The sequence below is a fragment of the Rhinolophus ferrumequinum genome, chromosome 22 (genome assembly GCF_004115265.2).
Source record: "Rhinolophus ferrumequinum isolate MPI-CBG mRhiFer1 chromosome 22, mRhiFer1_v1.p, whole genome shotgun sequence".
In the NCBI taxonomy this organism is placed as follows: domain Eukaryota; kingdom Metazoa; phylum Chordata; class Mammalia; order Chiroptera; family Rhinolophidae; genus Rhinolophus; species Rhinolophus ferrumequinum.
The window spans coordinates 30731423-30759401 of record NC_046305.1 but is presented as its reverse complement, the minus strand read 5'-3'; the positions used below and the strand labels follow the sequence as shown (position 1 = coordinate 30759401).

Genomic DNA, 27979 nt, shown 5'->3' with positions numbered 1-27979 from the left:
TGTGGTCTTTCTATAAGAGAGGTCTTATGTGAGTCTCCAAGGAATATATGAGCCTGAGAAGTACTTTGCATATAGAACTGTGAACTTGTGGTGTTTTATTATTCTAATCATTGCACTTGTCAACAGATTACTGAGCAGAGCTGAAAATGGAGGCAATGAAGGCTTGTGGTTCTAAGGAAAGAAGTAATTGCAGCTTTAACTTGGGCCAAGGAGTAATTTTGGCTGCTAAACTAACAACTGACCACCTGGGGAACTGTTCCATCCCACACATGAATTCTGTTCTGTTTTTGAAAGCTGGCCAAGGGCCTCCACTGTGCCTGAAACTTTTTTCTTTTTTCTGTCATCATCATCATCATCATCATCATCATCATCATCATCATCATCAAAATTGTTGTAGTTATCATTACTATTATTAGCCATCCAGCTATTTCAACTAACATACACTAGGCTAGCTGTCAAAAAGACACAGTGACAAAACAGATGAAAGTCCTTTAATTTGATAAGTTTGAAACAACAATGGGAAAGGGGCCTCTAATTCCAGTTTACTGGTTTTTTTTAATATCTTGGTAATCAAATCAATCATTTCCCCAAGAAAGAATGAATCTACCCAATAGTAACCATTTTTTAACTGGCAGGATAATGTTGGTGTTGTTTGGAAAGCAAACTTGAGATGGGTGTGTGTGTGTGTGTGTGTGTGTGTGTGAGAGAGAGAGAGAGAGAGAGAGAGAGAGAGAGAAGGGGAGGGGATGTGAGGGGAGACGAGAGGAGAGGAGAGGAGAGGAGAGGAGAGGAGAGGAGAGGAGAGGAGAGGAGAGGAGAGGACGGGAAATAAATATTGGGATTTCTGGTGGGTAGGTGGATCACTGCTCTCTCTCTCCCTCTCTCCCCGCCGCCCACCAAATGCAACAAAAGCAGTTACCCACCAATACTTCTTCATTCTGTGAACCTTAACTTTTTTTTTTAACCACAGAAAACAATAGCTGAAGCAAACAGGATCTCAGAAAGGCAGTTAAACAACATGTTGTGAGCATGACTCATTTTTTTCTTCCAATATCTTTATGTGGTACATAAATCTAAGTGAATTTATTTTTTCTTTTAACCAAATGGACCTAAATTCCAATCTATGTTCCTTTAGGGGGAAATGGTCCTTTTAGGAATGTGTCCATTGCAAGGAAATATGGTTGCCTTAGTAACAAGCTCCTGGGCATATTCCTTCGTTTATGTTAGAGGAAACTGTACCAAAAGCTTTTTGTTTTCTTAGGCATGCTAAGAGAGCTGAAATCATGGATGACACCTAGAGCAAGCATGAATTCCTCTAGGTAGATGTAATCTGGGCAGAAAGGATTAAGTAAGAATGTTGGAGGTTAAATTATGAGATTTTAAGAGAATGTATACTCAAACGTCTTGTTTTTGATGAAGAATGAGACCCAAAGAAGATGAATGGCTTGTGTAAGATCCTACAGCCTTGTAACAACAGGTGCAGGGCTACAGTGCAGACTCCTAACTTCTCCAGGGCTGTTTCCATTCTATCAGACCTCTGAAAAGTTGTTTCTAAACTCAAGCTCTGTAAACAAGTCCTATTTTGAATATACTCGGTTAACCAGACATGAAAAAACTGTGGTAAATTCCCTTTTTACATCACTTTCCAAGTTACTCTATAAAGCCTTTTTGTGAATATATAATAGGAGTTAGTATTTATTGAGTACCTACCTACCATGTTCTAGGCAAAGCACTTTCCCTGTAACATTTAATCCTTACACCACCCTATGAGGTTTGTATTCCATTTTATAAATGATTAAACTAAGGCACAGAGAGATTAAGTAACTTGCTCAATGTCACAGAGTGAATTAAGTGGCAAAGCCCAGGCAGTGCAACTCCAGAGATGAAGCTCTTGACTGTTACCCCACACAGAGCTTTCCTAACATGTGGGACCTCCTGGATAAGCTTTCACATAAACTGGCAAATGTGAGCCATGACTCTGAAAACCGAATACAAAAAAACCCCACAGAAGTTGGATTTACAAGGATGCTCTCTCTAATCTTTGAAGATTAAATTAAATGAGATAATCAGTCTGGAAAGTATAAATCATGTCACATGTGAAGTGCAACGCAAATATTAGGAATCTGTTATGAAGATAATCTGTACAACCCAATAGGTATTGCCGTCCCAATTCACCTCTGAGGAAACTGAGGTTCAGTTTAGCAAATTAAATAACTTGCTTAGGTAGTAGGAGGCAAAATGAGAATTTGAATCTGAATCTTGTCTGTCTCCCAACTTGACTCTTTAACATGGCTGCTGAGTTTAAAACAATCACCTCAATACTCATGAATGCTCACGATACCATACAGGCTCATCAAGCCTGCTGTGCTGCGGACTGACCTCTGAGGGGTGGGGCGCACACAATCCGTAGTGCAAGCATCAGTCTATAGATGGCGCTCTTTAGCACCGTCTCCAGATGTAAAAGAAAAACCCCTTTGAGGCAGGAAATGTGGCCTGGGCATTTTGGAGGCTGGATGAATAATTACCAATTTGTCCAATCTAGCCTTAATGCCCTACTTGTGAACATTTTTTAAGTTCTGAGGGAAGTAAATAGTTAAGTAGGAATAACCAGAGAAAACACCTTCAAGCACAAGTGGAAGCAAAGCAACAGAACGTAAGTCAAACTTCAAGTGGCTCTAAATACCTGTCCTCAGAGTAAAGCAAAAGACTGAGAATTTGGCAAACAGCAACGAAGCTCCAGTAGATATTCTTCAAGCTGATTTAAGTTGTGATAAAAACTCAAATTATGGTTTTAAATAGTTTTGAAACTAGAACAAAATAATGGAAAGACAGACATCAAATCATTAAAAGTGGTTATATCTTAGATGATTAGATTGCAAGTCTTATTATGTTATACCCTTTAAGTTTTCTTCAATGAACTGTATTACTTGGGTAACCCCTAAAAACTTACTAGTAGTCCTTTAAAAAATTACTTGATAGAGTTTTTTAAGAAAATTACTAGATACGGTTTCTTATGGAAAACAACTGAATTTATGAAGTCCCTGAGTCCAGATTACTGTTTATTCAGACAGCTCCAAGTTCTGGAAAAACTCTTGCCTATGGGCCAATTTCATAGACAGCATTTGAAAAAGAAAGTTGTAGATTAATAGATTAGCTACTTAAAATCACAACCCTTATAGCAAATCTCCACTCCATACGTCTACATGTGGAAGAGCAGCGAAAGAAGAAGGAATACTAGGCGTTTCTGGTGGGTGTCAGAAGCTAGCATGGCTGCAGCATCCCTGCCTAGGAGAAAAGGAAAAGGGAGAGGCCAGGAGAATTGGGGTCCGAGGAAGAATGAGAGATGCAAAGCGGAAGAGCAGAGGCAGTGCAGATCAAAGCAATAGGATACATGGGGAACTGCTCTGATCCATTTGTCTAACTGCTATCCTAGCAGCCTCGCTGTGGGCTTCCCTACAGTGCTAGACAAAAGAGCATTGAAGAGGAATAAGGAAAGATTTAGTACTATATTCCAATCTAAACTTAACCTTTATGTAGTCATGACACACCCACACAAAAGGCTTATGGAGAAACCATTCCATTCTTTTGTCCCCTGCTTTGCGTTATATTCCTTGAGTGTCTAGATTGATATCCGCAACCACCATCCCATCCAGAATTCATTCAAGGTCCTCAAGTCCTTGCCCAAACAGGGCAGAAGTTTCCAGTAGCGGGCAGAAGTTTCCAGTAGTGTCAATGCTCAGCAAAAGAGACTAAAATGGCTCCTGTAAGAAAGACATGTTTACCTTCACCAAAAATATCATCCTCTTCATCGACCAGGAGCTCCTCAGGGTCCAGAGACTGCATCTTGGACAGGACAGTCAGTGTGCAGCAGTGACAGGCAATCAATCCCAGAATCAGCCCCGACCACCCCAGCAGCAGGCCCTACGGTCCCAACTGCCACACTGCCCCCAGGGCAGTTTCCTTCCTCGGTTGCCTAAGCCCTGAGGAGGGCAGCTTCCGCATCAGCCCTGAGAAAGCAGTTTCATTCATATGAATAGGCTTCACGAGCCTTTTGAAGCATGCATTCCAGGTGGGGTTATTCTCACCACTGAGAGAAAGGAATTTTTCTGGAAGGGGGCTGCAGATTCGGTGAGATCTAAACACAGATATCACTTGAAGTCTGAGCGCAATGAATTCTATTTCAAAGCCACAACTTTCATATTTTCTTAAAGAGAAAGGTGGGCTTTTAACTTTCTTATGAATCTGAACACAATGGGTCATGTTGAAAGAGAGGGGTTCACATTTCTCCTATCTTGGTTTTGCTTCAGTGACAATTTATCTGAAAGAAAAGCAAGCCAAGCCACTATGCTAAACCAATGCTGGCATTTGGAGGGACAGAGCTTTAATTTACTCAGTAATAGTTGCCTTTTTCAGTGAAAATCTGTTGCACTTGAGGATTAGAAACTTTGCAGCACTTAAGCTACATTTAAGATACATCTAGGCTCGTACAGGCTCAATTAAATCTATGGTTAATAAATAGATAACTAGTTGTTTGGGTCAAACAACTTCCATTTCACAATACTTACTCAGTTTGATTCTTCAGACTTTATCACTAAAGGAGAAAGGAGAAAATATTACTCAGCAGGCAGCTCCTCCCAGAGGGAGGAGAAACCAATGAGCTTCTGTGTGAGTTCCAGGGGCCGGCATCACTGTACCCAACTATCCTAAGTGTGCTGAGTTCTGTATGGCTGTTTAAACACAAATCTCCGAGTGATGCTGCAATTTCATTCAGGGGTTTCCCAGTGCTCCTCGGTTATTTTATAAGACCTCTCAGGCAGCCAGAGGCTCAGAAAATGCAAATAGAGATGATGGTGGGGAACTGTTGACCCAACGTGTTTACCTCTGGCAACTTTATTTACTGAGTAGGTTTTTAAAAAATACATGTTAATATATTTTTAATATATTTCCTTTATTTTTTGGAGCAGTTTTAGGTTCACAGCAAAATTGAGTGGAAGGTACAGAGCTTTCCTGTATACGCCCTGCTCCCACACATGCATAGCATCCGCATTATGGATATCTCCATCAGAGTGGTACATTTGTTACAACTGATGAATTAACATTGACATGTCATTATCACCCAGTCATAGTTTAACTTAAGGTTCACTCTTGGTATTGTACATTCTATGGGTTTTGACAAATATAAAATAACATATATCTACTATTATAGTATCATACAGAGCAGTTTTTTTTTTTTTAAAGTTTTTATTGGGGAAGGGGAACAGGACTTTATTGAGGAACAGTGTGTACTTCCAGGACTTTTTTTCCAAGTCAAGTTGTTGTCCTTTCAATCTTAGTTGTGGAGGGTGCAGCTGTTGCTAGTTGCTAGTTGAAGGGGGCGCAGCCCACCATCCCTTGCGAGAGTCGAGCCGGGCTCCAACCAACTGAGCCATCTGGGAGCTCAGTGGCAGCTCAGCTCAAGGTGCCATGTTCAATCTTTAGTTGCAGGTGGCGGAGCCCACCATCCCTTGCAGGATTCAAGGAGTTGAACTGGCAACCTTGTGGTTGAGAGCCCACTGGCCCATGTGGAAATTGAACTGGCAGCCTTTGGAGTTAGAAACACGGAGCTCCAACCGCATGAGCCACTGGGCCGGCCCCCAGAGTAGTTTTAATGTCCTAAAAATCCTGTGCTCTGCGAATTTATCTACCCTAAAACCCCTGGCAACCACTGATCTTTTAATTGTCTCCATAGTTTTGCCTTTTCCAGAATGTCATATAGTTGGAATCACAGAAAATGCAGACTTCTCAGATTGGCATCTTTCACTTAAGGTTTCTGCATTTAAGTTTCCTCCATGTCTTTCACAACGTGATAGTTCATTTCTTTTTAGACCTGAATAATATTCTATTGTCTGGGTAAACCAGTTTAGTTTCATTTGCTAAAGGACATCCTGATTGCTTCCAAGTTTAGGCAGTCATGAATAAAGCTGCTATAAACATCTGTGTGCAGTTTTTTGTGTGACATGTTTTTAACTCATTTGGGTTAATACCAAGGAGCACAACTGGTGGGTTGTATGGTAAGAGTATGTTAGGTTTTATAAGAAACCACCAAACTGTTTTTTAAAGTACCATTTTGCATTCCCACCTGCAATGAATGAGAGTTCCTATTGCTCCACATCCTTGCCAGCATTTGGTGTTGTCAGTGTTCTGGATTTTGGACATTCTAATAGGGGTGTAGTGGTATCTCATTGTATTAACAAGTGTATTTTGAAGAGCCTCCTGGTGCTGCTCTCCAAGCTAAGAACCTGTCCCCTCCTCCTTTCACTGCACCCTTGAAATTACACCAGCTTCTCCCAAGGGAGAATATGAAAATTGGGGCTGGAGAAGTCCAGCTATGAGAAAGGATCACCCCAGAGGAATTCTAGTCATTCAGTCATGAAGAGCTACCTGAGCCCCAGTGGTGTGCTTCCCACTGTGCTGGTTGCTGTTCGGTTTTCAAAGAGCATGTTCAGCCTGGGGCCTGCTGGAACTTCCAATCTCCCTCAGCCATGGCTGGGACCATCCTTAGTGGGAAGAATTTGGAAATGTGTGGGTGTTTTGGGTTGCACAATGACTGGGGGGTATTACTGGTATTTAATGTCTTGGTAACCTTTCTGCAATGCATGGGACAGTGGCTCAAGAGGAAGAACTGTTCAGCCCAAATGCCAAAAGTATCCCTCCCCTACTTGAGAAATACTGGGAGGCAGATAGCCTTCCTTTAGATCTCCTTTGCTTCCCTCCTTTCTGAACCTCCACCACTCCCCAACCCTAGTGGACTCAGGGGTTGCACTGAATGATCTAAATTAAATTAATTAAAATGAGCTTGAATTGTAAAATGGTGTAGCCACTATGAAATACAGTAGAGAGGTTCCTCAAAAAAAAAAGAAAAAAAAAAAAGAACTACCATATGATCCAGCAATCCCACTTCTGGGCATGTATCCAAAAGAATTAAAATAAAGATTTTGAACTGATACTTGCACTGTCATGTTCATTGCCACATTATGCACAATAGTCAAGATGTGGAAACAACTTGAATGTCCACAATGGATAAATGAATAAAGAAAATGTAATATATATATATATATATATATATATATATATATATATATACACACACACACACACACACACACACATACACAATAGAATATTATTCAATCTTAAAAAACAAGGAAATCCTGTTATATACTATAACATGGATGAACATTGAGGATATTGTGCTGAATGAAATAAGCCAATCCCGAAAAAGACAAATACTGTAGGATTCCCTTTATATAATGTATCTAAAGTAGTCAAATTCACAGAAACAAAAAGCAGATTGGTGGTTGCCAGGGGTTGAAAGGGAGAGAAAATGGGGAGTTGTTCAGTGGGCATAGAGTTTCAGTCATGCAAGATAAGACAGTTCTAGAGATCAGTTGTTCAACAATGTGCATATAGTTAACAATTCTCTACTGTAGATTTAAAAATTAATAGTGTAAATTTATGTTATGTGTTTTTTATCACATAAAAAAAATGAGCCCTAATATAAGAAATATAGATGTGTATTGGAGCTGCATTTGCTGTGGCTGGGATGAGAGGAGGGGTGTCAGTTTTGGTCATTTACTACATTTCTCACCCATTGTTCCATGTCCTTTAATCTTCACAATCTCATAAGTGGATGCTATTATCTCATTTTATAGACGAAGCAATCGGACTCAGAGCTTAAATAACTTTCCTGAGAGCACACAGCTAGTGAGTGGCAGATTGGACTAATGCCAGAACTTACGCCATTACCGCTCATCAAAACAGCTTTATGGAGTGACGGCGGGTGATCTGGGTCACTGCAGCATCTCAGTGGCTCTTAGGGATCTGCACCATTTCCATTCCATCCCAATTCAGAACCACCAGGTTACCATGTTAACACTGGGATTCCCAGCCGTTCCACTTCAATAAGTTAGCATAACTTCTCTAGGCCTATTTCCTTATCTTTAAATGGAAAAAATAATATCTTCTAGTTATGGATTGAATTCCTGGACTCCCAATTCATATGTTGAAGTCCTAACCCCCAGTACCTCAGAATGTGACCTTATTTAGAAATAAGGTCATGGCAGATATAACTGGTTAAGATGAGGTCATACTTGGATACAGTGTGCCCCTAATCCAATGTGACTTGTCCTTATAAAAAGAGAAAATTTGGACAAGAGAAGAATGTATGTGAAGATGAAGACAAATCTATAAGCCAAAGAACACTGTCAGCAAATCACCAGAAACTGGGGGAGAGGCATGGAACAGATCCCCTTTCACCACCTCAAAAGGAACCAACCCTGTCGACACCTTGATCTTGGATTTCTAGCCTCCAGAACTGTGAGACAATACATTTCTGTTATTTAGACTACCTAGTTTGGCGTACATTGTCATGGCAGCTCTAGCAAACTAATATACTTCCTCCTTTGGCTTGCTCTGAGGATTAAATAGGATAATTCATGTAAGGGAACTGACACAGCACATGGCTCACTGTACATACTGAGTTATAATTATCTAACTTAAATGTCTTATAGGGCAGCTTGAGCCATTTCTCTGATTGGAGCCTCAGTGGGGACAGAGCAGTCACCATGCTTTGCAAAAAATCTCAATAACCCTTGGTAAATCTCTTAGTCTTCTCTTCTCCAACTTAGAGATTTGAAAAACACAATCTCAAAGGACAAATCACAAAGGCCACCAAGAACAAACGTCTTGAAAGCAGGAATATAGAAAACAGGGTGCTGGCTCTCCAAAGCTCATGATCACCTTACAGGGATAAGGCACATGCACGATGTGTGAGCTAAGAAGGAAAATTAATGAACTACAGATGCACACATCAATATGGATAAATTTAAAAACATAATGTTCACTGAAAACGTCTCCTAAAGATATATGTATGATTCTATTTATATAAGTGCCAAAAATGGGCAAAATGAAAAAAAATATAAGTAACAGCTAATACTTATATAGTGCCAGGCATAGTTCTAAGTGCCTTGATTCACTTATTTCTCGCATCAACCCTATGAGTGAGATAGGTATAATTATTATCTCCATTTTAGTTTAAGGCCCAAGGGGTAAAATGACCCACCCAACATCATGCATCCAGTAAATGGCAGAGGTGAGATTTGACTCAAGCCTAAGAGTCCACATTTAATTACCATTACACTGTCTCTCATGGATGTGAAGCATAAAGGAATACTGAGCTATTTGCAGCTCCCCCACTGTAGCCATCCAAGCCTGTGCTCACATGGCTCCTCCTTCTTCTGTTTGTCCTACCAACTTCGGAAATATCCCTTCATCTTTCACGGCTTGTTCTAAAGGCTGATACCTCCATGAAGCCTTTTCTAATAGGACAGGTAGAAATGCTTGCTCTGCTCTGGTGGTCCACTGATTTATTTATGTATCTATTTCACCCTGACCCTTCACTCCTCAAGGGCAGGGGCCATTTCTTCTGAAACTTTGTATCTCCAGGCCCCTAGGATAGGGCCAGGAAAAAAAGTCATTGATCAATGTGTATTTTTTTAAATGAGTAAATAATGACTAAATGAATGGCCAAAAGCTCTAGTGTGAATTGAATATGAGAGAGCAAGAATTCTTACTTAGGAATTAGCCCTAGCTATAGGGCTATCTATTTTCTATAGGATCTATAGGAAAAAAATTTTTCTGTATTCTTTAACTGGCAAATTAAACTGATGAAAGACAGACTAATGGGAGAAAAGGCATACAAATTTTATTAACATTTTTATATGCATAGGGGCTTCACACAAAAGAAGTGAAAAATCCCAGACAAGTGGTTAGACTCAGGGGCTGTATACCATTTTAACAAAAAGTGATAAATTGTGGAGAAATGACTAGACAAAAGAAGGTAGGGGAAGGTTTGGGCCTCTGGTGGTGGTAAATAGTGGGAAGGTGACTAGGAAATGTGGGATAGATAAGGGTTGTTTAATGAGATTTGTTATGCAGACTCATCTCCTTGTTGTCTGGTGATAAAAGTGGTCTTCAGTGATAGGCATTCTCCTCTTCCTGGTATGGGAGAGGGGAACACCTTTGCAAAGAGAAATTTTTGCTCTGCTTTTAGGCAGAAAGGGAGAGAACTAAAGTTGTCCAGTGTCTGCTGCTTGTCAATTGCCTTCAGCTAAAAATAATCCTAATATCAATGTGGCATATTTTGGGTTAACATATGCTGATCCTCTTCAAATCCATACTAGAAAAGAAAGACCAAAGCTGGGGAAACAGTACTGGCAGTTGGGCAAGTGAGTGAGGTTATGTTAAGGGCTATAGGTTACAGAGAGTAGTTTTAACTAAGCAGTAAGTGGTAAGTCTGGCACAGTGATCAAAGAACCTTGCTTTTTAGTGATTGAGGCAAACAGCTCTGATAATTGGATTTGGGGAAGAGAACAAAAGTAAAGATGAACCAGTGAGAGACAACTCTTTTGATCAAAGGCCGATTTGTGATAATCTGGGCTAAATTTAACAACAGAGCTTCAAGGTCAAAAACACTGGAACATAGCAAAGCTTTTCTACTGTAAACAATTGATACCCATTTTTTGCTGTATCAAGTGTGCAAATTTCAGACATGCAAGGCCTAGTCCTTGCTTTTAGGAAACTTACTCATCCATTCCTGTATTCATTCATTCATCCATCCATCTATCCATTTGAAAAATAATGAACATATACGATATTTCAGTCACAGTGGGAAACAGTTAAGTAAATGTGTAAGTGACTGTCCATGTGTTGTGTTGAACATATGAAAATCGACACAGTATTATTTTGTGGTATGAAAATTTAGCTTATAATGCTCAGCTATTTATTTAGTAATTTTGAACATTTCTGCATGATTTTCTGTTTTGAAAAAAAATTACTATCTGTGGAGCATTCAGAGGAGGAAGTCACACTAGTGGGAAAATGTCATCATCTAGTGGCTTTCATTCCGTTAGAGGAAGAGCTTCACAAACTTCTCCCTGTACCTACTTCTGGAGAATTTCCCACTCCCTCCAGAAAGTGTTTTTAGATACTTAATTTTTAGATACAAGATCTTCAGAACAGGAAAAAGAATCTGAAATAATTAGGGGATAAAATGTCCTGAAACAGAAAGAAGAACAAAGTAGAAGGGAGGAATTGAAACTGTGAGGAGTGGTTGGAATCAAGAAAGAAAAATAAGGTTAAAAACACGCACACACACACACAATAACCTCCAAAGAACCAGAAATAATCTCATCTTTGGGTAACTTTGCCCATAAAAATGCACATAAAATGAACCTAATCACAAAATGCCATGACCAAGCCGCTGGGACTAAAGGAACATGAGTTTTAATGGCGTTTCTGTTTTCATGTTGCAAAGAGAAGACACCCACTTCATGGGATGGCATTCCTCTCAGAGGATTTGGAAGTCTTCCTACCCTCCTACCCCAGTTTTAGGGGTATCTCTTGGCTATAGGAGCCACTCTCAGGATCACTTACTTCAAGTGCCGGGGAAGCCTGCAGGACAAGATAGTCTCCTTCAGTAGAACTAGACAATGAGGGGAGTTGCTCAGTGAATGAATCTGCTCTTCACTATGGAAGGAGGAAGAAGAGCCCAGCAAAAATGGTCTCTATAGCAGGACTCATGCTGGGTATGGTTTGCAAGGTCATAGTTTTGGGCTAAGCACATGATTGTTGAGAGTGGTTAATCTGCAACTGGTGACTTTTATTTTTCTAATGGCACAAAGGCACTTGTACTGGGATTTAACAGAACAGTTTTAATCCTAGCTTTGCTACTACCCAGCTCTTTGACTGAAGTTCTTGAATCTGACTCAGAATCCTTAAAATGGAATAATAACCCATTTTTCAGCTCTCTGTCCTCAAGTTGCCCCCAATTAAAATATAGTCTGAGTCAATACCTTGTACTGGTGATACAAAGACAACTTCAAACCAGTATGCAGTCCCAAAGCCTCACCAGTGTAGAAATCCTATGACTTCCACTGACAATCTTTAAAAAAAACCCAAAAAACCATTTAGTCATAAGAAAATTATATATATACATACACACATCACACATACTTTTTCTAACAATGAAATATGATAGAATGATCAAAAAAGACTTTCAAGTATAAAAATACATTATATTGTAAGAAGGGGCATTGTCCCAAGCTTGGGCTGGGACTTTGTGGTGTGGTGGGATCAGCAGCACCTTCAAGGATGTATCTAACATTCCTAATAAAATGTGCCATCAATTTCCTGAAAGATTTTAATGAGATAAGACTCCTTCTGAAATACTGATTTATCCTACTCACTGAACTTACAGTCTTATACTGAGCCTAATGATCTTAAGAAATTCTTTTTAAAAAAGTCTAATATGTTCATGTTCATATAAATATCTTTTCTTCCCTCCCCAATTAAATGTCTCTGTCAATAGAGAATAGTTATGGTAGATTTTTCAGGAATTTTTCTTTTGTGACAAATACAAAATTTAGCTTCAACAATTTATCTGAGAAGTTGCCTTAACAATTAAGACAAAATTCTGTTGGGGGGTGGGTGGGATGGAAATATGAATCCAACAGGAAAAGGGATGATGTAAAACATTTCCAAATCTTAAAGAGTGTGTTCATGTAGGTTTTTTAGATGGACAATAGAGATATGTATGGTGATATACAGAGGGTGCCAAAAAAAGTATACACATTTTAAGAAAGGAGAACTGTATTAAAATTGTAATACTCAATATATACTAATAACAAAAGGTGAATACAAGTCACGTTTGACTTCTGTAGTTACAAGAGGTGCTCAAAGTGGTTACCATCAGCATCCAGACATTTCTGATTACGGCGAACTACTGCTTGAGCAACGTTGACCAAAGTGTCCACTTGTATACATTTTTTTGGCATCCCCAGTATATTGGTACAGACCCCATGTTGAGGAGAGCAGACTGCAGCAGGCCCTGTAGGCCAGGAACCATGATCGGGGGACCTGGGAAGTACATGGAAGCTGGGGGCCCATGGCATCTGGGCATCACAGAGGGAAGGCCCAGAAGTTCCATCCCTTTGCACATACTAGCGTTTTGGGTTGTGACCCATTCATCTCCCAACATGGTATTCTTAGCCTCAGAATTTCTTCTAGGGGAGAGCAATGAATGTAAGGATTTGAAATTTGGGGCTTATATTCTGATTTTGGCCTACTGTTTTGAAAACTCTTCCCAGCATGGCTTTTCTTTAATATACAGAGGGTGCCAAAATAATGTATACACATTTTAAGAAAGGAAAAAACTGTATTAAAATTGTTACACTCAATATATACCAATAACGAAAGATGAATACAAGTCACGTTTAACTTCTGCAATTACAAGAGGTGCTCAAAGTGGTTACCATCAGCATAATTTTAATGCAGTTTTTTTTCTTTCTTAAAATGTGTATACATTTTTTTGGCACCCTCTGTATATGTTTTGGTGACTTCTGATTATACAGAGGATAGAAAAATAATTTGGGGTAAAGAGATGTTTCTAAGACTACATTCAAAAAGGAAGGAAAGAAGGAAGGAAAGGAGGAAGGAAAGAAGGAAGGAAAGAAAAGAAGGAGGGAGGGCAGGAGGGAGGGGAAGTAAGAAGGGAGAGGGGAGGAAGGGAGGAGAATAAAAAGAAAGCATGAAGAAAGGGCAGAATATATATATAATTTTAAGTAAGGATATAAGGCCTTTTTATTCTTTTTTTAAATTTTTTTTTTTAACTCGGGAATATTGAGGAACAGTGTGTTTTTCCAGGACCCATCAGCTCTATGTCAAGTCATTGTCTTCAGTCTAGTTGCGGAGGGCACAGCTCACTGGCCCATGTGGGCATCACACCAGTGACCTCAGCGTTAGGAGCATGGCGCACCAACCTACTGAGCCACTGGGCTGCTCCAGAATATTTCTTTTGGAAGGAAAATACTTCCAGATTGTGTCTGTTGTTTTTGAAAGGTTCCATGAGAGGATATCCAGAGACATTCCTTGATTTGAAATTTCAGTCTCTTGGAAATTCAGAAATTTGGCTCTGGGTGCTGTGTGAATGCTGCCAGGCAGAAGTGAACCCTGGACAAGTCCTTAACACCTTAAATTCTCACTCCCAGCTTCCTGGCTCACCTTAGATGAGCTTCACAAGTGCTTTGGCAGGCACCCAGAAAGACCTAAATGCATTTGAGTCCATTTGGATGGAGAAAATGGAATTTATAAACTAAGAAATCACCATTTCTCCTTTGTTTCCTGGCAGGTTGGACTCTGAAGTTCTCTTCCTTCTTTTGTGTTTTGTTTTGAAATATAAATAACAACAAAGAGTGTCAGTGAAGACAAAAGCCTGGAAAACAGAAAAAACAAGGCAATGCGTCCTATTTGCTGACTCTGGCTTTCCAATATTCCCCATTTATCAGCTCTATAGTGGTTTTAAGCTTTACCTCCAAAGAACTGGAATAGCAAAAGCTACTTCCATCCTTGAAAACTGTGGCCCAGACACACCACACAGCTGGTGGAGATAGAGGGTGACCCAATTCTGCTTTGATGTTTTACAGTTCAATGAGCAGCCTTGAACTTCAGCGGAAAAGGGGAGCTATCCTTTCCTGTCTTCCCTCTAACTAAAAGAAAAAGCTAGTGAAGGAGGGGGAGGACAAGGAGAAGGGGGGAGGGTAAGGGCAGGAAGGAAAGAGAGAAAGAAAGAAGAGAGAAAAGACGGGGAGGAAAGGTGTTGCCTTGATTCTAAACACAATACTGACCATGCAGATAGCCTGGGAGCAGTAAGGTGATGAGCTCAGCTCTCAAATGATTGCACATGGGAATTTGTAGTTAATAATCAATCTGAAAATATTAAAAAAAAAATATCCCCCTTTAAGTGCAAGCCCAGGTTGCCCATGAGAAAAACTTTGTTATTACCAATAGGTCATTATGTTGAGGCACCAGTCGCCCCTCTCCTCTTCTCTTCGTCATGCTCCCTCTGGTCCCTGTTCTCTGATTTCCCTCCAGTAGACAGGTTTAAAATCAACCTATGGTTCATTTCATCTCTGCACATCTGTGTCAGTTTTTTCTGCTTACTTCTTCAAAACAAGACCTTTTTTTCTTTTCCTAGAATCATATCTGGTGTGATAACATATTGAAAAGTGCCACCCATCCTCTCTGAGACCACAAACAGAGCTGAAGCAGTGAAGCAGACTTGTAAACAAGGGTGTGGACCCCAGAGTGTTTGGGGCCAGAGGAAGAGAAAGACTCAAGAAGGAAAGAACACTGCAGCTTCAAGTGGGAGGTGAGAAAAAAACAGGCCACCTTCCCCACAAAACAGGAATCAAAATACAAAACTCAAACCTTACGAAACTATCATGAGGTTGAAGGTATTAAAATTTGCCTCTACTGCAGATTTTAGAGACTTCTTTCATTACACTGAGGGACACAAAAGTTATAAACTTCACTCCTTCACAGTTTAGCATGAAGGGATAGGGCACAGGGGAAGGTATGGGGAAGGTATAGAGAAGAGAGCGGGGTATGGGGAAGCATGAGATTCATCTCTGAGTCTCTACACATAAAGGGTCTCAGTGCTTCTTAGAATACCCTGACCACCAGCTTTTGGGAAACGGTTTGGTTGGGCCAACTTTCTGCTGGTTCTTAGCTCCACTAGCAAATAAGCAAGCAAATTTAGAGAAACTGGGTAAGGGGTAAATTAAGGCAAATGGGTGGGCTTCTAACAACGTGGACTTGGCAGGTGGCAAAAGCAGTATAAACCTCAACTTCCCATCTTCTAATGTCATGGAAACCTGTGATGGTGATGGGGCAGGGGGCTCACTAACCTTCCAGGTCAAAGAGCGGCCCCAGAGATCAGAAGTTGCTCAGTAAGAATTCAGCAGGCCAGGACTCCTTTTCCCAGGGAAGGCCCTGGGCGCACTGACCCACCCCAGGAAGGGGTAGCTGCTTGAAAAATGTGAGAATGATGGGTGAATTATGTTTTTGAAAATTTCATCCAGTGTTTTAATGAAGTACCAAAAAAAAGGGGGGGGGAGGTGTTGAGTATTGTGTGTGGGTGGGGTGCAGGGAGCAGGGAGGAAGGGGCAGTTCTACTTATTCACTCTTCAACCTAGAAATGACCTCATGCACAAGACTGCAAATACAACCAGCTGTCTGCGGCACCCACATGGTTCTGTTGTTATTTATAGAATGGTATAAAAATTCTGGGTGCTACCATGAGGCAGGGTGCTGGGCAGAGCAGTCAATGTTCCTGGAGTAGTCCCTACTAGTGTTTCTTTCATTGGACAGTATCTAGTAAAAGTTTTATGCAAAAGTAATGAGCTATTACAGATTATAAATATTATCTGGTAATAATAATTCTGTTAAGTTCCTGCTTGGACTACATAAATCTGTAAGGGGAGGAAGTTGGTAATACCTCTCTTCAAAGCAACGTTATTTCTCTTTCCTTCCTCCCTCTCTCCTCACTAACAATCCTTTCCTTGCTCTCAGGAAAATTCGGGCCCTTTTTTTTATCTCTTTGCACACCCCTACCATTTCATGGTTTCCTCTATGATGATGATATTGATGCCAATTCAGGTACATTTCTCCCAAGAAATTGAGCAGTATGTGTTGCTCCTTCTGAGTTCCTTATGAGGCAAGAAAGGGAGCTCAGTGTGACTGTCCTCACTTTATTGGTAGGGAGATTAAGGACAAAGAAAGTAGGTGAACAGGCAGTAGGGCATAGGTAATGTGGTGGAGTCGCTAGAGCAAGTTGAAATGCTTTCTAAGAGTGAGTGAGTCAAGATTGTGGAAACCCATGCCAGTGAAGTTCTTACAGGGACAGCTGACTGGCTCCATTTAAGTGAAAAAAATATATTCATGTAAAAAACTCCCCAAGTACACACACCTGACAGGCAAAGGGGACCGGTTGGGTGACTAGGGTTTGCTACATGTGGGGGACTGATTTCTCAGATCAAAAGATTTGTGCTGACCTCTGCAGTCTCCTAGAACACAGTCCAGGCATTAGACTTGAGGCTGCAGGATCCAGGTCAAGTTTATCAGTTGTTAAGCCAGGCTATTCTGTTAGACTTTCAAGATCCTAGAAGGAAACCATCAAGCAAGACCTTTAGGCCTGATGGGAAGCAGCATTCCACAGATCTTTTCTAAATGAATGAGTGGTGATTCCCAGCCTTCTCTAATCTTATGGGTGATCAGATTTTAGAAGGTTCCCATGATTAGGGACATAGTGGAATGATGCCAGAGGGTGGGAACAACCTTTGCTGTACAGTGAACTGGATCCAACCTCCCAACTTAGGTTGGAAAACAGTAATCACACCAGGTCTCGTTTGGCTTTTGTTCAGAAGGATTTGTGTTATTTTCCAAGTACTGAAGACCTCAGGCCCTGGTGAGAGAGGCACAAATAGACATTATATTATGTAAATTTATCAGCTAACCCATGAGTTTTGCAGTTGAATAAGTGTCTTTCTATGAAATTGTCTGCCAACTATTGGAGTGGAGGTCTTCCAGTTTTATTGACCAAGATAACACTTCCATAAAAGGACCCCCTCGAAAGCTGTAGAAGAAGGAATTCCAAAGCAATGAGTTATAACAGTAATAAATGTTTCTCCACCTCTTTGTCCCAGGCTTCTGCCCCTATAGTTCATTGTCCTAGCTCCTCTCCTCTTTTTAATGCACTAAAAGAAAACTATATAAGGGACTCTTAATAGAAACATTAAAAACTGGTATAAGGGAAATTTCATGGTAGGAAACATTATGAAGTTTTGATGGAAAAAAAAAGTTCAGACCTTGCTTTTTGCATTTTCTGGGTAAGATTTTCACTGGTTCCTAATTCACAGAATACTCAACTTTAATGGTAATATTTAGTTCCCTTTTCTTTCTACTCACTGGGATAAGATGGCATATGGGAACGGAACTCGTGGTTAAAGATAACCTTGTCACAAAAGGGCTCCACCCTGCTTACCTTCCGCTGGATCTAGTTGTAAATATGTAGTGAATGGTAAATGTGGGGCTTCCTGTGTTCTGCAGTGTGCATTGCCACACTGTCTCCAATGGAGCAAACAGAATGCAAAATTGACACCTCTTTTGAAATGTGATGAAGCAACAAAGAATTCAGAAATAGGATGACCACATTTTCTGTACTACATTGCACTCTTTTGCACAATATGTAATAACACAACATGAGAAACCTACAAAAAAAGGAAACAGAACAATTGAGGTTGTTGGCTAGGCAGGCTGCAAGGTAAAGAGCAGAATATTAAACACCCCACCTAGCCAACATCCTGTCGTGGCTGTTATTTCTGTCTTCAAGCTTCTATAACTCTTTCCTCTTCCATTATTCTTTTCATCCATCCATCCATCCACCCATCCATCCAACATTTATTGGGCACCCTGTTATACTAGCTGCTGGGAATACAGACTGTCAGTGATATGCTGATGAAGGTTAAACAACTAGCTCTTGGGTGGAGCAGCTGATTTGCAGTGTGTGCTGATAATGCAAATACTCCCACCATGGCTGATTTCAAGCTACCAACATGACATCACTGAACACAAAATTAGGAAGAGATGCACAGTAGCACACCATTATATAGTGATTCCACCATACAGATAGAATAGATGCAAAAACCCTCACATGCACAGATAATAGTTTAATGTGGTAATTAGCAATGAGTTTTGAGTATGAAGTTTGTCAATAGAATTTATTTAATTGTATATTTATATAATCTAGTTTTATATAATGGCTGTTTTAACAATCAGTTCACAACATTTCTGAAAATTTAACAATTGGCCCTCGTGAACAGATATGATGCGTTGGTTCCAGCAGACCACTGGACAGAGCTAAATAATGTATGCTGTCTGCTTTATGTAAGATTTCTAATCTAGAAAGGGAGATGTATACATATGCAAATAAGTAGACATTGTATAGTTGCTATTATGAGGATCTTCATTTTTTAGATGAGGAAACTGAAGCCCAGAGAAGCTGTTCAAAGTTACATAACAGTAAGCGGTAGAATTGGGGCATGGACCTGGGCAGTCTGCCTCCACACACTGAATGCTTCACAACTCGAGAGTTCTCAACTTACAGAGAACATCTTCCCATGTTGATAAATATTACTCTCTGTGCCATGCTTACACCCTAGTATCAGACAAATATTGAGTTTTGTTTTCTTGTGGCTCTTTTAAGTTTCTTTTTCAACTAATATTGCATGTAGAACTATTTTTATGCTGGGAGAGGATTCTCATTTCAGCTTTTTCCAGCTGTTTAACCAATAATCCAAGTTGTATTTATTGAATAACTGCTACCTTTGTTTTGTCTTCTATCTTCTCTTGTCTTTGGAAATTTGTTTCATTTAGCGTCCACCATCTTTCCTGGATCTTGAAAATATGCAATATGTTTCCTTTAAGTTATCTGTGCATTTGCTTGATTAAATAATTGATGTACTTGTTCATTCAATACCATTTATAAGGATGCAACAGTAAACAAGATTTATTTATTTTTTATTTTTTTAAGGAGGGCACAGCTCACAGTGGCCCATGCCGAAATCGAATGGGCAACCTTGGTGTTATCAGCACCACGCTCTAACCAACTGAGATAACCTGCCACCCCAACAGTGAATAAGATTTAAAAAATGTCTCTTGGAACTTACAGTGTAGAGATGTATACAACATTTTTTAAAAACACTTATGTTGCACTTATATATAATGGGACTTTTTTTATATAATGTGCCAGGCACTGTTCGTAGTGATTACAAACATTATTTCATTAAATCCTCACAGCAAGGCTATAAGGTAGGTACTATTTTTATCTGTAGTTTTCATATGAGGTTAAGTAACTTGCCCAAAGTCACTTAGCTGGTAAATGGGGAGTTGGGGAAAGTTAATTAGTTAATTCCAATTTAACACAATAAATGTACAGCGTTCTGTGGGAGCTCCTAACAAGGGCACTTGATGGGTCCATGGCATCAAGAAAGAGTTTGGACGGAGTGATGTCCTAAGGATTACCAAAAAATGAGAAGGAGTAGGCTGGACATAGACTGGTGGAGGGAACTGTGAATAGGGAGTGGGAGGCAGGAGTGGAAATGTGTAAGCTGGGGAAATCAGTAGTGTAAAGGCCTAGAAAAGAGAGAGGGGATGTTAGGTACTAGAAGCTGAAAGAAAGTGTGGTTGGAACAGAAAGTGGGGTAGGGAGGGTGGGAGCTGACAGTCCTAGAGTTGGAAGGGTCAGTAGAAGCCCATCGTCTTATGAGCCACGTTAAGATATTTTAAAAATACAAAAGGAGATATTGAAGGGTTTTAAGCAGACGATAGAATACTCTAGCTGCTGAGTGAAAGATGGATATCAAGGGGGCAAGCATGTGGGCAGAGCAAACTGCTAGAGAGGCTCTAAACAATGATCTGGGTGAGAAATGGTGTTGCCATTAGTGAAATAAAAATGGGATGGAGAAAAACAGGTGGATTCAGGTGTTCCTTTGAAGGAACATGGTTGGACAGAAGGTGAGTCAGTGATTATGACCTGGCGCTTGGCTTAATTAATACATCTCCCATATTACCATCTATGGCTTTGATAAAAATATGGATAATAAATAGACTAGACTTGATATACAGAGGAGAAAAGATAACTTGCATGTGGTCTAATCAGAACATTCCTATGACTTCCCCCTTCCCTACTCATGAAATAAATCCTCATTGAGGGAAGTCTGCAAAATTTATCAATATGGCAAGTGTTAAGAGTATTATTTATGGTGGTGGGATTAGGGACAATTAAAAAATTCTTTTTTGCAGTTTACTGAGGTATTTCATATACCATAAAATTCATTCATTTAAAATATTTTAGCTCAGTGTTTTTTAGTATATTCAGAGTTGTGCAACCATTACCACAATCTAATTTTAGAATATGTTCAATACCTCAAAAAGAAACCCTATACCCATTAGTAGTCACTCCCTATTCCAGTTTCCCCACCTCACCTCATCCCAGCCCTAGGCAACCATTAATCTACTTTCTGTCTCTGAATTTGTCTATTCTGGGCATTTCACATAAATCACATTATATAATATGCAGTCTTTTGTGGCTTGCTTCTTTCACTTACAAAGTTTTCAAGGCTGATCCTCGTTAAATACTTCAAACCTTTTAATGGTTGAATAACATTCCACTGTATGAATTTACCACATTTTATTTATACATTCATCAGTTAACAGTTGGATGTTCTGTACCTTTTGGCTATTATGAATGAGCTGCCATGAGCACACGTGTACAAGTTTTTGTGTGGACATGTGTTTTCCAAAGCCGCTGCACCAGCTTATATTCCCACCAGCAATGTGTGAGGGGTTCAATGTCTCCACATCCTCGTTAACACTTTTTCTCTGCCTTTTTCATTTTAGCCATTCTAGTGGGTGTGAAGTGGTATGTCATTATACTTTTGGTTTTCATTTCTCTAATGACTAATGATGTTGAGCAACTTTTCATGTGCTTGTTGACCATCTATATATCTTTTGGGGGTAAATGTCTATACAAATTCTATGCCCATTTAAAAATTGAGTTATTTATCTTTGTAAGACTTTTTTTATATATTGTGGATAGCAGCCCCTTGTCTGATATGTGATTTGCAAATATTTTCTCTCATTCTGTGTATTGTATTTTCTTAATTATGTCCTTTAACATAAAATTTTGTAATTTTAAAATTTTGATGAAATTTTATTTATTTGTTTAGTTAGTTAGTTATTTAGTTTTGTTTATTTGTGCTTTGTAAGAAACCATTGTCTAACCCAATGTCATGAAATTTACTCCTACGCCTTCTGCTAGGAATTTTATAGTTGTAGCTCTCACTTTTAGGTTATGAAAATTAATTAGTGTACTGTTCTGATTCATTCCAGAATTTTCTCAGAGCAAATCTAGGCTGCCCACGACAGGTTCTAGGAGGATCCACTCAGGAAAAGTAGTTGGTAATGGTGTAATGGTCCCATGAAAGTGGGATGGATTGCTCTAATAGACTGCGACCTTTCTCCCTGAGAGGGTGGCTTCACTTCTGGCTGACTACAGAAGTAATGATTAAGCCCAAAGGATGAAGACAGATGGAGACTGTTGTGGGGGAAGTTCTCTTCCCTTATTTTATGTTTCCACATGGAGGAACACATATTAGAGAGATGATCCTGTCCTCAGCACTCACTCTCTCAGCTTCCTCAGTGGAGGAAGAGTGAATTAGCTGATTGGAAAATTTGGAAAAAGGCTCTGAGCATGCTCCAAACAGCACCTCCGCCTCTTTGGACCAGCTGCCTGCATATACTCTGTTCTCCCACACACTAAATTGTGCAGGGGCAATGCCCCCTGGGGGTGGCCAGTAGTTGTCCAGTGCTGTTTGTGGCTGGGAGGGTAAGTATACTTAATCCTGGGGGTTCAGAATTAGCCCATCACTTGGCTGACAGATCTCAGCCACTCTCCAGCCAGGCCTTCATCTACGTTGGAAATGTGTCTGCAATTCCTGTAATACTGGTGTGATTTGATTTTCTTCTGCCTACCTCCTGTGTCTAAATCTCAATTGGTTCCAAGTTCAGGAAGAAAAAAAGGATGCATCTCTGTTTCCTTGAACCTCCAGAAAATAATGCAGTTCCCTAATTTCAGATATTCTCTGTACACTGTAAGTAACAGACATTGCAGACTCAAAGGAAATGAAGGGGGATGGCTGTTATGAACATCCAGCTCCCAAGCTCTTCCTCTCCCAGAGTCAGGAGCTAGGGGCAGGATGGGTAGCAGCAGGAAAAGCAACAGTGGTGAGAGTAGGGGACACTTTGTCCATTTCTAGCTGTTTTTGTGCCCATTTACCAATCGGCAAATATTTAAGGACATTTAAGGAGATTCTGTCCTGGGCAAGATGCCATCTTAGTCCCTGCCAGGGACACAAAGAACCATAAGGCAAACAGAGTCCATCCTCAATGGATTTATAGTCTTGCTGGAGAAACAAGGCACACAAAAAAGACAAGTTACAATACAAGACAGGATGTTTTATAGGCCAGTGAGTTTTATAGGCAGTTGAGATGCCATAAAAATTCAGCAGAGGAAGGGAACACTTTGAACTGATAAGAAATTGGGGTGGGGGAGGGGATACTTGCTGGAGAAGAGAGTATTCCAGGCCAGGGGTGCAGCATCTGAAAAGGGCCTGAAGTTAGGAGGTTCATGATATTTTAGAAAGCGATTTCAGCAACATTTGAGAAGTCCCCTGTTGTATGAAAAAGCCAAGGGGTGAGGTGGATGCAGTATAATATGGTGATGAAGAGAACGGTTCTGAAGCCAACCATGCACACTGGAATTCCAGCTCGGACTCATCCGTGTCACATACCCTCCACAAGCCTCAGTTTCCCTATCTATGTGCTGGGCACTGTCATAGGCACTGAGGATACAGCAGTGAATAAGAAAAGTCTTTATCTTTTGTTTACTGTAGGACACAGGTGCTGTTCTAAGCATTTTATAAATGTTAATGTATTTAGTTCACAGAGTAACCAGTGAGGTAGATACTTTATTACCCTTATTTGACAAATGAAGCAAGTGTGGTCCAGAGAGCCTAAGCATCTTCTGTAAGTCTCACGGCTAGCAAGTTGAAGAGACAGGAGGCGTACCCCAAGCCATCAGGCACAGGACCCATGCTTTTAACCATCATGCTAACTGGCCTTTGAGGTGGAGGGTTCGTGAAGGGTGTGGCAGTGGAATATGTGATTGCATAGTGTGGTAATGAGCTTGAGCACCAGAATAAGGAAAATAAGAATATCTTCCAATTGCAATTCTTTTCAGTTTACTGCTTTGCTGCTTGAATATGTTGTTTGAATTTAAAATTATAGGTTCCATGTGGCCATTGAAGGTCTTGCAGGAGAGATAAGTAAAAAACTATTTTAGATTTTTCTTCCTGTGTCATAAATTATGGTTTGAGGAGGAGAGAGATTGGAGTTAGGGAGACAAATTAGAAGGGGACGATAAGGGCTGGATACAGAGCAGGGGCAGTGGGAATGAAAATGAAGAGACAGATTTGAAAGACACTACTAAAGGAAGAATATTAGTTCCAGTTAAAAATACTTAATATACTAGTCTATCCCAATAGTCAATGCCATAGATATACAGAGCTGTGGTTTTTAAACAACTCTTCAATAACTGATTAATTAATCTATCTATCATGCTGAAGGCACAGTTATCATTAAAAGGAGGCAGTTGATCTCAAGGATGCATACCTTTCTTTCATAGTACATCTTTTTATTTGATTTTCATGGTAATAGGTATTTCCTGAGAGAGGTGGGAGAAAAGAAACTTTGTTTCTGTAGTAGGTTTTGAGCTTTTAGTTGCTTAAAGAATAGCATTTGAAAAAGGGTACTTTATAGCTAAAATGGGAGATTGTAGATAAGTGTATGTAAAAAGGTGAAAATCAGTTCTATGAAAATCTCAGAATTTAGAGAATATACATCTGCTAATCTTCAAGAGAGATATTAGAAAGTCAATAGCTGTATTTGCTTGAGTCTTACCTTGGTAGGGCATGAACGTCTTTGGGGGGTTATTATTCTGTCTACCATAGAGGGAGAAGTCTTTAGGTCATTTGGTCCAATTAAGACGGTGAACGCTTTTACAGACTATCGGCAGATCAATGATTTTTAAAAAATGTTTTAATGTAAAATAAAACATGGATAAAGAAAAACAGCAAAACAAATATATAGCTAATGAATTATCATAAGGCAAACACTATTATAACTTCCACCTAGGTCTAGAAGTTCAATGTTGACAAACACTGCAGAGGGACCTCCTGTGCCCATCCCGTTCCCAATCAGTAAATTTCAAAATTACTTATCACATGATAAACACAATTCTGGGTAAATTAATTCTCCTCTGTCTTACAAGGGTTTCAAACCCTAGAAATATGTAGGATCTCTGAGTACCACACATGAATGAACTGAATATCTTGACACTTGCACAAAATCAATTGTGCAGGAAACTAAGAAGCAGAACGTGACTGAGTGAAAAGTATAAAAAGGAGCATCTTTCTTTTTCCTCCTTTGGCTCTGGTCCAGTTTCTTCTTTTCAGCTGTAGAGAAGGACCAGAGACTATGAAATCATGCTTCCCATCTAAGACTCTCTGCTTTATATGTGATGCTCAAGATCTCAACCTGAGACCCCAAAGCCTCCATCAGTACAGAGAATAAGATGGATAGGTTGCCATCAAGCTTTCTGCAGGACCTGAATTTTGCATCTTGCAAAACTCCTTGTTCAATAACAATAATAATATAACTAAGGTGTACATGTAATTGACTGAATGATTCTTTCTGGGAATGAAACATTCAGTGAGGCAATTTCTTGGGAGGAGTGGGAGCATTTTTCATATCTGAGCTACTTGAAGTAAGCCACCACTGGGGAAGTCACAGACCAGATTTGCATGGAGTTTTTTGAGTCTTATCATCCTTATTAATATGATATTAAGTTTACAAAATCACCTAACCCTAACCCAAAATGCTTTGTTTAATGCTGTGTTTCAGATGCCTGTCTCAGACAGCTGGGGTGCCACATGTTGGGGCTCTGGCAAGTGGGGAAATTACACCTTTGATGACTATGAAATTGGGCTTGATTGAGTTAATCACTGGCATTGTGCAGATATGCAACTGGGAGATTTTCATTCTAACAATTATGCACGGTGAAGTCACGTGATGCTGGAGGCTCACCCCTGTATGTATTTCTGTCTGAATGAGTAGGAGGATGGAGAGCAAGCCTGATTCAGGGCACAACGCTGCCAGGTGAACCCACATCATGCAGTCAGGGAAAATAAGTTCAAGTAACGAGCTTAATGAATTCACTATGCTATACCTGCTTCCTCTGGACTTGGCCATGGCAAAGAATTTTTATCTAATTAAATATATTCTTATGCCATTATCCTTCAAAGGAATTCATAGGCAGAGCATCTGGCACATGGGAGGAGCTCCACAGACATGTTTCTCTCTCTCCATGATAAGTCCTTGGGAGGGGTTGGTCTAGGGAGTTGTGCGGGTGGAGCTATTCCAGACCAGCACCCTCCTTGTAACTACCTATTACCCTAAACACCCTGGAGGGGGGCTGCATGGGGCAAGAGTGCCTTCCTCCCTCCTGCCTCTACATATAGACTGATTCAAATTGCTGACCAAACAAAGGAGTGTCTCCCCATTGGGAAGTGGGACAAAATTAGGGGTGCTATTCAATTTTTGAGGAAGGTTTTGAAGAAAGCCAGCAGAGCCTAAGCCATTCTCATTATTATCGAACCTCAGAGCTCTGGCTGGGGCAGGAGCAGGCTGCAGCTTGGGAAGGCAGCTCATTTTCAGAGAGTTCTGGGGATGGAAGGAGACTGTGTGGGGGGGCGTGGAAGTGGAAACAAGAAGAGAGGAGGATTTAGGGGGAATTTTGGTCTAAGATATTGTGCAAGTACAGAATAAAGGACAAAGAGATCTTGTCCACTGCCACCACGCACAGTGTGGTAGAAGAAGAGGGCGTTGGGGATCATCTGCTTCAACCCCTTTATTTTGCTGCTGAGGAACTGAGACCTGGTGAGAAGGATCAAGATCACACTGCTGGTGAGGAGTCAGGTGGTCCTGTGATGCAGGTCTCCTGACACCTCCTGTGCGCATTTCCAAGGTGACACACTGCACTTACAAATCCATTTATAACATAATTGGCTTGTCTTCAAACTAGCATAAAGCTGCTATTAGGGCAGATATTACTGGGTGAATTAAAGAACATATTCATTGTTTTCTTGTGAAATAATATGGGATCTAACGCAATCCTGAAAATAGCTATGTATGGTAGGTATTTTCATTATTTTCTTCATGAAGGAGAGATGGAGGTTTAGCAGAATTTATGTCATTTAGAGTTTAAGTGGCTGGGACTGAATTGGAGCCCGGGTTCTCAGACCCCAGAACCCAGGCAAATGTCTCAGCTGCAAGACCCAAGTCCTGCCTGATGCAGTGAACTTTCACACATGACACTGACCCCTCTGCATCAAAGGTGGGCTTCAATCGCCTTTCATATATCTGACAAGGATTCTGAGCTATTGCTGCAACTGAAAAGAAGGGTGGGGCCTCTCTCACTTGGAAGAACATTTGTGGGGTATTTTCAGTGACGGTGTCACCATCTCCTGAGTGGAAGCAGCTACATTTGGCCTCCAGCCAGAGAACCTAGGGATTAGAATCTCAGTCCTTCTGCTCTCCACTGTACCAGTGATTCTCAGCTGGGTCAGTTTTGCTCCCCAGGGGACATTTGGCAATGTCTGGAAACATTTTTCACGGTCAAAAATGGGGTTAAGGAATGGACGTTGCTACTGACTTCTAGTAGGTGGAGAGCAGGAATGCTGCTAAACAAAGTCTGGTTCAGCAAGCTATTTATTGCCAAGCACTTTTAGGCTATCCCCATGGACAAGATGGAGACATATGTGCTGGATATTGTTATGACTAACAAGCTGGCAGCAACTCCAGGAGCCTGCTCTGGATAGAACCCTTTCAGAATTCTAATCAATAGTTTAGAATGGGTATTTTGCTAATTTATTTTTGGCAGCATTATTTTCCCCCTATATGTTGTTAAGAGAAAGCCCTGTAAAACAGATGAAAGCAGACCTTGAAGGGTCAGATGACACTGGGGAAGGTACCCTTCATCTTCTGAAGTAGCTATGGGACTTTTAGGGCTCTGTAGTCTGAAAACCAAGCTAGATAGAACCATGGGGGCCACACTTACCAGATCTGCAGATCAGACCACTGGGATGCAGGGACTTCGCTGGTTACGAGCATAGGCTCCTAAACTGTAGGAGGCAATACGGTGGACTGCCTAAGAGTTTAGCCTTTAAAATCAGCAAATATGGGTGTGACTTTGAGCAAGTTAATTAACTGTGCCAAGTGTCAAATTCTTCAACTATAGAATGAGAATAGTAATTGTACCTTCCTCAGGGTATTTGTGAGATTCAAATGGAATAATAATAAACATAAAGCTTTTGTTATATTTTGTAATTATTAATATTATTATTATCATGAATTATTTTTACTTGAG

The 27979-nt window shown here is 40.3% G+C and overlaps 1 protein-coding gene across 3 annotated transcripts in view; it reads right to left on the bottom strand.

Annotated features, from left to right (window-relative positions):
- The window catches only part of RIPOR2 (RHO family interacting cell polarization regulator 2), a 192079-nt gene that overhangs the window by 116576 nt on the left and 47524 nt on the right, over window positions 1-27979 (bottom strand). Inside the window, exon 1 of one of the 3 annotated variants that reach the window (XM_033092500.1) lies at window positions 3783-3966. The exons of the other annotated variants lie outside the window; for them this stretch is intronic. Within the exon in view, the coding sequence (XP_032948391.1) occupies window positions 3783-3843 (61 nt within the window). The 5' untranslated portion in view covers window positions 3844-3966. Of the gene's footprint in view, window positions 1-3782; window positions 3967-27979 lie in introns of those variants that run through there. 3 annotated transcript variants of the gene reach the window in all.